The sequence below is a fragment of the Arachis hypogaea genome, chromosome 18 (assembly GCF_003086295.3).
Source record: "Arachis hypogaea cultivar Tifrunner chromosome 18, arahy.Tifrunner.gnm2.J5K5, whole genome shotgun sequence".
Classification (NCBI taxonomy): Eukaryota; Viridiplantae; Streptophyta; class Magnoliopsida; order Fabales; family Fabaceae; genus Arachis; species Arachis hypogaea.
The window spans coordinates 128,926,775-128,940,550 of NC_092053.1; the positions used below are offsets into that span (position 1 = coordinate 128,926,775).

Sequence of the window (13,776 nt, forward strand, 5' to 3'; positions counted from 1 at the left end):
CGAGATGTGATTTTTCTTGAAGACCAAACTATTGAAGATCTTGAGAAGACAGATAAGCCAACAGTAACTATTAGACGCTCTGTTGATGATGAACCTGGTCCTTCTACTAGACCTCCTGTTGATGGGGAATATGTACAAGTTGATAATGATGGTGATGATTTTCATGATGAACCTACACCTCAACCTGAGGTGCCAGATGTTGAAGTTCCACCTGAACCACCAGTTGAGCCTGAATTGAGAAGATCTACTAGAGAGCGTCATCCTTCTCAGAAATACTCTCCTCATGAGTATGTGATGAACACTGAGACTGGGGAGCCAGAGAGCTACCAGGAAGCTATGTCTAATGAGCATAAGGAAGATTGGTTGAAGGCCATGCAAGAAGAAATGAAATCCTTGCATGAGAATCATACTTTTGAATTGGTAAAGTTACCGAAGGGTAAGAGAGCATTCAAGAATAAATGGGTGTTCAAGTTGAAAGCGGATGAAAATGTCTCACGACCAAGGTACAAAGCTCGATTGGTTGTGAAAGGTTTTGAGCAAAAGAAAGGTATTGATTTTGAGGAGATTTTCTCTCCAGTTGTGAAGATGTCCTCTATTCGAGTTGTGCTTGGATTGGCGGCTAGCTTGAATTTAGAGGTTGAGCAGCTTGATGTGAAGACTGCATTTCTTCATGGTGACATAGATAAAGAAATTTATATGGAGCAACCAGAGGGTTTCGAGGTTAAAGGAAAGGAGCACCTTGTATGCAAGTTGAAGAAGAGCTTATATGGGTTGAAGCAAGCGCCAAGGCAGTGGTACACGAAGTTTGATTCCTTCATGGAAGGTCATGTGTATAGTAAGACTTCTTCTGATCATTGTGTCTATGTTAAGAAATTCTCTGATGGTGATTTTATAATTCTCTTACTTTATGTTGATGACATGTTGATTGTTGGTCATGACACTAAGAAGATTGAAAGTCTTAAGAAAGACTTGAACAGATCCTTTGCTATGAAGGATTTGGGTCCTGCAAAGAAAATCCTTGGCATGAGTATTACTCGTGACAGGAAGAATAGAAAACTGTGGTTGTCACAGCAGAAGTATATTGAGAAGGTTTTAGAGAGGTTTAGCATGAGTAATTCCAAACCTGTTAGTACTCCACTTGCTAGTCATTTCAAGCTGAGTTCGCAGCAATGTCCTACAAGTGAGAAAGAGAAAGCGGAAATGAAGAAGATTCCATATGCATCTGCAGTTGGCAGTTTGATGTATGCTATGGTTTGCACCAGGCCGGATATTGCTCATGCCGTTGGAGTTGTTAGTCGGTTTCTCTCTAATCCTAGCAAGGAACACTGGCAAGCAGTGAAGTGGATTCTCAGATACCTTAATGGTACTTCCAGAGTTTGTTTATGCTTTGGGAGTAGCCAACCTGTGTTGGATGGTTACACAGATGCGGATATGGCTAGGGATCTTGATTCAAGGAAGTCTACTTCTGGTTATATGATGACTTTTGCAGGGGGAGCTGTGTCGTGGCAATCTCGACTTCAGAAATGTGTTGCTTTGTCTACTACAGAGGCAGAATACATTGCTGTTGTTGAAGCTTCTAAGGAACTCTTGTGGATGAAGAAATTTCTACAAGAGTTAGGCATCAATCAAGAGAAGTTTGTGTTTTTTTTGACAGTCAGAGTGCTATCCATCTCAGCAAGAATCCGACGTTTCATTCCAGATCGAAGCACATAGAGGTGAGGTATCATTGGATACGTCAAGCGCTTGAGATGAAGTCATATGCACTTGAGAAAATCCATACTGATGATAATGGTTCAGATATGATGACTAAAAGTTTACCTGCAGTGAAGTTTGATTCCTGCAAAGAGAAGGCGGGCTTGGTGGAGCAGCCTATCCCCACTTGAGTTGGTGAGGGGGAGATTTGTTGGTGGGTCCCCAACCAAGTGGGGCTCACAGTTTTTTAAAAACAAAAAAAAAAAGAAATAAAGAAAGAAAGTGGCTTTAAGCCACGAGGGTGAGAGAGAAGAGTTTTCATTCATTTGAATGAAAGGAAAAACGAAGCCTGCTTCGTCGTCGAAGGAGAAGAGAAATTTGGGGGAAAAGGGCAAGCCAACCTTGATCACATTGACTTGGTAAACTTGCTCCATTTCTTATGAAATTTTAGTATGTTATTCCTGGTGTAGAGATGAACATTAGCATATAACTTATTTGTTGTATTGCCTTCTCTTTTGCCTGATTTGAGATACTCACTTTGTGGAGGGTTTATGTTGATTCCACCAGTTTTGGTGATGTATTTTGTTGATTGTTGAGATGCCCTAGTGTCACTAGGAAGACTGTTTGTGTACCCATTATTCTGATAGTGGAAGTTTTTCTGGACTAGGTCCCGTGGGTTTTTTGTCCCTCTTTGGGGGTTTTCCCACGTTAAAATTCTGGTGTCTGATTATTTAATTTCTGCCATTATAATTGTTGCTTGGAGTATCTTTGGTATTGCCTATTTAATCGCACAGGTTGTGGGAAAATTATTTCTGGTGCTTCCGCTGTTAGACAGGTTCTTGTTTTGAACCTTGGTTGAGATTTTCCCAACAAAGTGGTATCAGAGCCGATGGTTAATCGGTCTGGTGGTTTTAAGGGGTATTCAAGGTGAAGCATCGAAAGCCTTCCCGGCAAAGGTGGTCCGGGCGGCGTGTCCCGTGGTATTTTGCGGCGGTGTGATGGACAAATACTCATGGTGATGGAGGAGCTAGAGGGGAGTTGATGCTTGATGTGGAGGCTCACACTTGAGGGGGAGATTGTTAGTGTTGCAAGTGTGAGGAGTGTTGAAGTTAGTCCCACGTCAAAGAAAGCAAGGAAGAGTGAAAAGTTTATAAGATGAGAGACCCATTAACTTGACACCTTAAGGTTTTGAGTTGGATGTGGTGTCTTTTCATCTTATATTATCTCACTTGATTCCTCCCTGAAATCTCTCCGGTGGTCGAGAGTTTCCCACGGTTGGCCCAACAGTTATTGGGCCTGCTATTCAGGTGAAATGCCGCAACAGTTTTAATACGTTAAGATTAATCCTAACTTTTACAATTCTATTTTCTTTACCTTTAACTTGGAAAAGGTCTACATATCTAACATTTTTTCCAGTACATTTCCAACTTTCTGTCCGATTCTCTTATTTTGTAATGTTTTGGCAACTCAAAAGTGTATCCAAATTGACATACAAGAGAAATCAACATATGTTATTGGATCATTCGCATTTCATCTCTTAAGATTTAGAATAAAATTTTTGAATAATCATGGAACCCCTCTCTCAATACATGTTACATTCATCTCCTTATCAAAGTAAAATTGAAAAAGATTATCTCCATGATTTGTCATTCTAAATCCTTTAGGATGTCAACAATCGGTTGCAAGTAATTTTTCTATGAAACTCTTCTCGTCTCTTTTTATCCCATCTTGGATGTCTTACTTTTGTGCATATCTCTTCTATATATTTTATATTTTTTATATTAAAAATAATCAATAAAATTAAACAAATACTAAATAAAAATATTACGCAAGAAATATGCAAACATGATTGTCTTGACATTTGGAGTGGGTTTTCATCTTATTCGACTCCATCCTGCATTTGAATAACCTGCATAAAATTCACTCTACTCTTATCCACGAGTAATAAAAAATAAAACTTTAACCCGTTTTTATGGGTACGCGTCTCTACCCCTATAATTATTAAAATTTAACAAATGAAATTAAATTTCAAACTTTATATAACTATTATCAAATACATAACATAAATTAAAATAAAAAACTTAAAAATAATATAATATTGTTAATTATTTTACTAATTATTTTATATAATATTATATATATTATATATATACCAGAACGAGTAGGAATGAGTATTGTCTAAATTCGACTTTATCCCTGCTAAAAATCTACCCGGGACAAAATGAATAATTAGTAATTACACATTTTGAGCGGGTAGAGCTAGAGTAAGTACCTGCGAATTTGAGTTATATTATCATCATATATAATTATATATATATAGTAAGAGAAAATATTGAGAACTAATATTAATTGTGTATAATGTGTAAAATGAATTAAAGAAAAAGATAAAATTAAAATTAAAATTAAAAATTATATCATTAATTAATTATTTAATTTTAAATTTAAAAATTTAAAAATTTAAAAATTAATATTAGTATTTAAATCCATTCACAATATGTACGGTTATTTCTAATCTTACCGTAACCTTCAATACACGTCTAAAACTCACCGTCATCTTCTCCGATTCTCACCTCGCGTCACTGAATTTCTCGCCGGCTACCGAGGCCACCGCATCCTCCTACCGACACTGTCCTCACCTCCGCCGGTAAGCCCGATGTGCCTCGCCCTTCGACGCTCAGCCTAACGTTGCTGCTGCTGTTTTCGTGCCTCTCTTTCGAACCGGCTTCGCTTTCTCCCATTCCTTCAAACCTCTTCTCACCGATGATACCACCATACTCTTCTTCTTCTTCGGATCCAAGCATAGTTAGTTTCTTTCATGATTTGAGCCCTATGCTTCACAACATTGCCGCTTTTGTCATAACTAGTCTTTCAAAATTATGTTTTACCACAATAATAGTTTTCTCTGTTTATTCATCATCTTCTTCTATTTTAATGGTCAATTTGGGATGGTTATTTTAGTAGGTATGCGAATGGTTATTTTATTTTTATGTAGATAATTATTTTGATTGGATTGAGTTTAGTTATATATAATTAAAATATGTTATATGTTAAATTCATTAGGTATGCGGATAATTATTTTTATCCTTAAGTGGATGGTTCATGTCATGGGGGTTTGGACATGTGAGAAGAAGACCGATAGAACATCCAGTCAGGAGGGTGGATGAGATGGAAGATGGACAAAGGGCGAAAGGCAGAGGAAGACCTAAGAAGACCATCCATGAGGTGGTCAAACGAGATCTACATGTAAACGGTCTCTCTGTAGACATGATACATGACAGAGCACAATGGCGTCGTTTGATTCATGTAGCCGACCCCACTTAGTGGGATAAGGCTTTGTTGTTGTTGTTGTTGTTTGTTTAAGTGGATGGTTATTTTTATTAAGGGTGAGTGGCGTGTGGCAAGCCAAGTAGCGACGGTGAAATGGGATGATTATTGATGACGGTGGAGTGGCCACCAGTTGAAAAAGAAGAGAGTATTGAAGGATTTTCAGATGGTTATTTTTTTTTGAAATAACTAACTGGATTTTTTTGAAAATTTAAAATTTGAAATTGGAGAATTTGAAATTTGAAATTTGATATTTGATATGCAATAATTGAATAAAAATTTTTAAATTTATTATGTTGTCGGTAATTTTTATTTTTAACTCATATTGGACTAAATAAGCAGTCCATTGTATACATTATATAAATACCCCATTGATTTTCTAGAGAGACTCAGTAAATAAATATTTCAATGAAGGTTTTATAATTGTCATGATGTAACTATTGGATGATAGAATTTTGAATTTGATTTTTGTATATTATAAAAATATTAGAGTAATTATCCAAATCAGTCCTCGAGGATTTTAGAATTGGACATTTTAGTCTCCAAGAAAAATTAATACATAGATCAATACCCAAGGTTTTACTCCGGCAGACAAATCAGTCCCCAGTTCATTTTCTGGCAGAGTAATTACCCAGATCAGTCCCTAAAGATTTTAAAAATGGACATTTTAGTCCCAAAAAAACTAATGTACAAATCAATCCCAACGTTTCTCTCTGTTAGGCATAATAGTCCTTCGTCCAAAAATAAAATAAAATGAAATAATAATAATAATAATAATAATAATAATAATAATAATAATAATAATAATAATAATAATAATAATAATATTATTATTATTATTATTATTATTATTATTATTATTAATTGCACAATAATATTGTACTATATTTTTTTGTATTTTTTGAACAAAAATAATGATACATTTATTCATTAAATTTATATATATATATATATATTCACTCAATAATAATAATAATAATAAAATTATTAGAGATTATTTTACAAAAAATTTAAAATTAAAACTATTTAATATTTTTGTATTTAATATAATTAAAAGATGTCCTAGGTAAAAAAAATATATATTTGTATTAAAAAATACATATTAAAAGAAAATATTTTAATTTAAATTTATATTAAATACATATTTTTTTAATACAAACATATTTTTTAAAATAGTACATCTTTTGATTATATTAAATACAAAAATATCAAATAATTTTAATCTTAAATTTTTTATAAAATAATCTCTAATAATTTTATTTTTTATTATTATTATTATTATTATTATTATTATTATTATTATTATTATTAATCTCATAATAATATTATACCATGATTTTTTGTATTTTCTAGATAAAAATAATGATATATATATATATATATATATATATATATATATATATATATATATATATATATATATATATATATATAGTCACTCAATAATAATAATAATAATAATAATAATCAATAAAATTATTAGAGATTATTTTACAAGAAATTCAAAGTTAAAATTATTTGATATTTTTGTATTTAATATAATCAAAAAATGTATTATTTTAAAAAATATATTTGTTTTAAAAAAATATGTATTTAATATAAATACAAATTAAAATATTTTTTTTAATACATATTTTTTAATACAAACATATATTTTTTTTACATAGGACATCTTTTGATTATATTAATACAAAAACATCAAATAGTTTTAACCTTGAATTTCTTATAAAATAATCTCTAATAATTTTATTATTATTATTATTATTATTATTATTATTATTATTATTATTATTATTATTGAGTGACTATATATATTCATAAGAATTTAATGAATAAATTTATCATTATTTTTGTCTAAAAAATATAAAAAATATAGTACAATATTATTGTGTAATTAATAATAATTATTATTTTATTTTATTTTATTTTTGGATGGAGGACTATTATGTCTAACAGAGAGAAATGTTGGGGATTGATTTGTACATTAGTTTTTCTTGAGGACTAAAATGTCCGTTTTTAAAATCTTTGGGACTGATCTGGGTAATTACTCTGCCGAATAATGAATTGGAGACTGATTTGTCCGATTCTAAAATCCTTAGAGACTGATTTTGATAATTACTCAAAATATTACTTTTATTTAAAAATTAACAAAATAAATAAATTACACTTTTTAAATTAAAATCATTATAAAAAACTGTTTTTTACACGTTTATTTAGAGTACTTGCATAATATATGTGTGTGTGTGCACGCCGAATTGAATTAGGTTCTCGAAGAAACAGAAACCATATGTCCAATATTGAGAATGGAAAAACAGAAATCCTAATTGTTCAATGATGAGAGTGAAACGCTATGAATACAAGGATGATCTTCCAGAAGAGCTGATCAGGGAAATCTTGCTGAGGCTTCCGGCAAGGACGCTTGCTTCCTTAAGGAGCGTGTGCACTTCATGGAGAAACCTAATCTCCGCCCCCGACTTCACCTTCAACCACCTTCGCCGTTCATACTTCCGCGATCCAAGTTTGACTCCGCCACAAATTGCTTATCACCGTATAATATTACCATCCGTCACTATCAGAGTTCTCTCCGTACAGTCAATGATGGAGAATCCTTCTAAACCTACCAGACTCGATTGCTTCAGGGGACCATGCGACTACACAATTGTTGGTTCTTTCCATGGATTGTTATGCATGTTTAATTACGACCGCAGTCAGAAGAGTCATGCCATGTTGTGGAACCCCTGTACCGGATTCACATTCAAATCGCCGGAAATCAGCGGTATAGCCCGCATTTCTGGCTTTGGTTACGATCATCTCAGTGACACCTACAAGCTTTATGGAATTTTTAAGAAGAACGGGCCATCTGGTATGGAGTCTAGTACCAGAATTTATACATTTGGCCCAACTTCGTCATGGAGAAGAATTGATGATATCCCATTGGCCCTACTTGGTGTTGGTGTCCCAACTGACGACCATTGTACTTTTCATAATACTACCGGGGTTTTTTTTTGTAGTAAGAAAGCATGCACTATTAATTGGAGTATTATGTCACCAAAAAAAGATTGGATTACTAAAGATGTGGTTGTTTATTTTGACTTGGGTAAAGAGACTTATGGTGGTTTTACCCTGCCTGTTAGACTGTCAGGTTACTGCACCCACTTATGTGTCTTGAGAGACTGCCTTTCTGTTTGTTATGAGGATGAGATAAAACGACACTGGATTATGTGGCAGATGAAGGAATACGGAGATCCTCAATCTTGGACTACATTGGCAATTATTCCCTTCTACCCGCAACTCCCTTTGAGGGGAAATCGTTTACGACCTCTCTACATCTCGGAAAGTGATGTACTTTTGGCCCTTTCTTCACATTTCCAAATGGTTTTATATAACTTAAATGATGGCAGCGTTGATTTTCCTGTGATTGACAGCCCCAGTGATAACAACCATCATTCTTTTGATTCTTCACATTATTCGGACAGTTTTCATATCTACCATGAAAGCTTGGTTTTCCCACGTGGTCTTCAAAGCAATTCATCCGATATGCTGCTCCGCTTCATGAAACCCAAACCCAAGCCTATTATCTCTTAAAACCTATGTGCACCCTTCTCTTGGTAAAGCCCTTCTAGCACTACCAACTTTGTTATTAATGATGAGTTTGGAAAACTCCTATTTAATTTTGATGATGAACAAACATTATTAAAATATTTAATTACAAAATTATTGATTTGATCTTAACTCATATTTGCTTAATTAATAATTTTGTTGTGCAGGTTTTATGTTGGGCCGGAAAATAAAAATGTTGCTAGCCCAAATTAAAAAATCAGCCTTGCTGCATGTGTTATATTTAGTGGCTGAATTTTTATTGATGGGCCAAGCTCAATGTTATTATAGCCAAGCCCATATTTAATTTTGATGAATGCTTCCTATACTTGATCCGAAACTAAATTCATCAAGAAAGCAAATGTTAACCATTTGGGCCAGATTAAATCCTAATGCTACCAAGCCCAACATTACTTTGATGAAAGTTTCCAAGCTTGGTCCGAAACCAAGGTTAAATGAAAGCTAAATGGCTTCATGCTTTCCAACGGATTCCATCTCTTTGTTAAGAATGGATTTTAAATTTTAATATGTTAGCATTGGAAACATGAGAGAACTTGACTTTGATTTGATGGGAATCATTATGATTAATGCTATACGCTACTCAAAGCAAGGGAAGTAAAAAGCAATCTATCAACTTGTTTCATTTTCACTTAATTGCTTTTACTTTAACTTCACATTCTCTCTCATCTCTTTCTTCTTCTTTCTTCGGTCCTTGTCCAGGAAATAATGGAAGAAATGTTCTTCAACCAACAGAAGGAAGAAGCTGCATGCATCAAGACCATCAAGCTAATGATGGCAAGAAAACATACTAAAATAAAAATGAGCTGTGGCTGAGATATTCACCATATTTGGTTAGATTTGGTGAGGTATCTTGAGCCTTTCATGCTCAAAAATGGACATTGAAGATTCGGCCAGCATGGAGGAGATTCTTGAAGCATGGCTTGTCTTTGATTCTGCTCAACCACCACAGGAAGTAGCTAGAGTGGCGAAGTGATGGTTGAAGGCAGAGATTGAAGCAGATGAAGTCATCATCATCATGAAGCATCAAGGGCCAGAAATCCATCTTGGAGAGCAAGCCAAGGATGGAGAGCTCGAATTGATGAAGGGTGATGATCAAGAAAGGTCCAGAGGTAATTGCATGTTGGGTTTTGTATGGTTATCTCTTCTCTCTCTATGTGGCTGAACCGGTTTGTTGAAGGAGGAAGAAGTTGGTTTGGTTTTGGCTTCAATAAGTGGAGGCTCCCCTCTTCTATATTAAGGGTGGACAGCCACTGTTTGAAGCAAGGAGAAAATTTGAGAGTGCAAGGCACAGTGTTCTCAGAGCTACCTGAGCTAACAGTTTTCTCTTCTCCTTCAATGTATTCAGTTTTGTATTTTTCTGTTTAATTTTGTCATGTCTTGAGTCTCATGGTAAAAGGCAAACAGTGAGGTTTGTAATGAAAAAGCCATAGAGCGGAAAAAGGCAGAGAGTGCAAAATTAAAAGAAAAAGCCATAGATGTCTTAGAGTTCCTTTGTTCATCTATGTTGTGTTTCATGATTCTGTGGGAATCCCCTTGTAAGTTGGGTTAGCACTTTACAAGTTGTAATCAGATTGATTATAGTGAAATTCCATCATGTTTGTGATGGAGACTGGATGTAGGCTGCACTGCACTTAGCAGCTGAACCAGGATATATCTGGGTGTAATATTTCTTCTCTCCAACTCCATTTCTGATTTCTACTGCACAGGAGCAAAAACTAAAATGTCTCGTGCCAAGTGACGAGACAAAACAAAAAGTCTCGTGGCAAGTGACGAGCAAAAATGAAAAGTCTCGTGTCCAGAGACGAGCTAAAACAGAAAAGTCTCCTCTGAGTTCAGCAAGTGTTAGCAACATAAAAAAGGGGGCTAAGATTCAACCCCCCCTTCTCTTAGCCACTGAAACCATCAATTGGTATCAGAGCTTGGTCTCAAAGAGATCAAACTTTGCAGCTTGGAGTAAAGATCCTCATGGCAGAAAACAGTGGCGCAAATGTGGTGTCCTATAATCTAACTGAAGGTCAATCAAGCAACAGACCTCCTCTTTTCAATGGGAAAAATTATACCTATTGGAAGGAGAGGATGAAGATATTCGTACAAGCAGTGGATTATAGACTTTGGAAGATTATTCTCGAAGGGCCTCAATTTCCAACTATCACAAGTGCAGAAGGAGTTGTTTCTCTCAAACCAGAAGCAAGATGGACCGAGGAAGATAGGAAGAAGGTGGAGTTAAATGCCAAGGCAATAAATCTGCTCAATTGTGCTATCAGCTTCGAGGAGTACCGACGGGTATCAAGATGCACAACGGCAAAGGAAATCTGGGACAAATTGCAAATCACCCATGAAGGAACCACCATTGTCAAGAAGACTCGGACAGATATGCTAAATAGAGAATATGAAATGTTTGCAATGAAGGAAGGAGAGTCCATTGATGAACTGTTCGAACGGTTCAATGCTATCATTGTTGGCTTAGATGCTCTGGGAATTACACATTCTAATTCTGTGCTAGTGAGAAGAGTGTTGAGATGTCTCACAAAAGAGTGGGAAACTAAAGCTTTAATTATTTCTGAGAGCAGTAGCCTAGACTCCATGACACTTGATGATTTGAGAGGAAATCTTCTTGCTTTTGAAAATACCTATTTGAAAAAAGATACAAAAAAGAAAGGAATTGCATTTTCTTCTGTGACTAACCCTCTGGATGATGAATCCAGTGATAACTCTTCTAAAAATGAGTTTGTTTTATTTGCAAAAAAATTCAGGAAAATGGCTAAGCTCAGAGGCAAAGGCAGCAGCACAAGGAGAATAAAGAAAGACCTTAGCAAGGTAACTTGCTATAATTGCAAGGAAATGGGGCATTTCAAATCTGATTGTCCCAAGCTGAAGAAGGAGGAAAAGCCGAAAAGAGAAAAGAAGAAAGGACTGATGGCCACATGGGAAGACTTGGAGAATGACTCTGATGATGATGATGAAGAAACCGAGACCAAGTCACAAACATGTCTCATGGCAGACCACATAGATCAGGTAGTCTTTCATAACCCTAACACTGAAGATCTCCATCTTATGATAGACCACCTTTCTGAAAAAATAAGATGTTTTCTGCTGGAAAATCAAGAACTTGAACAGCAAATTATCATTCTTAAGGCCGAAAACAGTTTTCTAAAAGAAAAAGTGAGAGAGGCCGAAACTGCTTGTGATCTTGTTGAAGAAAATAAGCAGTTAAGAGCCCAAGTTAGGAGCTGTGAAAGTAACCATTGTGTTCTTGCATATTTGGACTGTTTTAAGCAAAATGAAGAGTTGCTTAAAGAGGTTAAAAGACTTAAGGAGGACTTGGCCAAGTTTACACAAAGTTCTGAAAGTTTAAATCACATCTTGGCTAGTCAAAAACCTCTTTATGATAAGGCTGGGTTGGGATTCTATAAATCTGAAAATTCACATTTTGAAAATATTGCTTCATCTTCTAATGACACAAGATTTCAAGATCCCACCTACTTTAACAAAAAGGCAACTCCAAGGTTTTGTAGACTATGCAATCAGAATGGACACTTTCCCATTCAATGCTTTTTCGGTGAAAGAATGGTTGGTGACAAGGTTTATAAAATTGTTTTTGATTACAATGGCTTAGGACATAGAAGATGGTTTAACGTAAAAGGATCCAAAAAGATTTGGATACCTAAGGTTACTTGAGCTTGTTTTGCAGGTGTGCCTAGCATCCAAAAGGAAAGAAAATATGTGGTATATGGACAGCGGATGCTCTAGGCATATGACCGGGAAGGCAACCTTCTTCATAAAGCTTGATGACTATGATGGAGGACTTGTCACTTTCGGTGATGATGCAAAAGGAAAAATTGTGGCTGTTGGGAAAGTTGGTAAAAACTTTTCTTCTTGTATAAATGATGTTCTCCTTGTACATGGCTTGAAACATAATTTGCTTAGTGTTAGTCAACTTTGTGATTTGGGTTTTGAAGTTATCTTTAAGAAATCTGTTTGTTTAGTTGTGTGTGAAAAAACTGGGAATGTTCTTCTTGAAGCTAAAAGATGCAACAATGTGTATGAATTAACTCTTGAGGATTTAAAGGAACAAAATGTAACATGCTTCACATCTTTTGAATCTGAAAAATGGCTTTGGCATAGAAAGTTGGGACATGCTAGCATGTATCAAATTTCTAAGCTAGTCAAAAGAAATTTGGTTAGAGGGATCCCAAACATCAAGTTTGATAAGGATCTTACTTGTGACGCTTGTCAATTAGGCAAACAAGTAAAATCCTCTTTTAAATCAAAAGATGGAATCTCAACCAAAAGGCCATTGGAAATGTTACATATTGATCTTTTTGGTCCTACTAGAACTCAAAGTTTAGGAGGTAAACATTATGGTCTTGTGGTGGTAGATGATTACTCTAGATTTGGTTGGGTACTTTTCCTTGCTCATAAGAACGATGCCTTTCATGCTTTTTCCACCCTTTGTAAGAAAATTCAAAATGAAAAGGATTTGAAAATTGCCCATTTGAGAAGTGATCATGGAAGAGAATTTGAAAATCAAGATTTTGAAAAATTCTGTGATAACTTAGGGATTTCTCATAATTTTTCATGCCCTAGAACCCCCCAACAAAATGGGGTGGTTGAAAGAAGGAATAGAAGCCTTCAAGAAATGACTAGGGCAATGTTATGTGAGAGTGAAATTTCTAAATTCTTATGGGCTGAGGCTGTGAACACAGCATGTTATATTTTGAATAGAACAATCATTAGAAAATGGTTAAAGAAAACACCATATGAGCTATGGAAAGGAACCCCTCCAAATCTTAAGTACTTTCATGTTTTTGGATGCAAATGTTTTGTGCTTAACAATAAGGAAAATCTTGGAAAATTTGATCCAAAATCATATGAAGGAATGTTTGTTGGATATTCCACCACAAGCAAGGCCTATAGAGTTTATCTCAAGGAGCATAGGACAATAGAGGAATCCATACATGTTACTTTTTGTGATTCTAACTTAATTCCCAGCATTGTGAAGGATATTGATTCAGATTGTGAAGAGGATGGAACAAGCAAAGAAAATCCCAAATCTGTCCAGAATGAAGAATCTGTCAGCCCAGTTCTGTCTCGTCAGATTGGAGGAGACACTTCCATTTTGTCTCCTGAACAGGCACGAGC

At 35.0% G+C, this 13,776-nt stretch overlaps 1 protein-coding gene across 1 annotated transcript; it reads left to right on the forward strand.

Moving 5' to 3' along the window:
- Positions 1-7,350: 7,350 nt before the first annotated feature.
- LOC112770526 (F-box/kelch-repeat protein At3g23880-like) lies at positions 7,351-8,601 on the forward strand. Its single transcript, XM_025814870.1, has one exon. The coding sequence runs from the start codon at positions 7,351-7,353 to the stop codon at positions 8,599-8,601; it is 1,251 nt and encodes a 416-aa protein (XP_025670655.1).
- The last annotated feature ends 5,175 nt before the right edge of the window (positions 8,602-13,776 follow it).

Bases quoted from the DNA above. Each gene is read 5' to 3' on its own strand.
- LOC112770526 (XM_025814870.1), top strand. From the start codon at position 7,351: ATGAGAGTGAAACGCTATGAATACAAGGATGATCTTCCAGAAGAGCTG.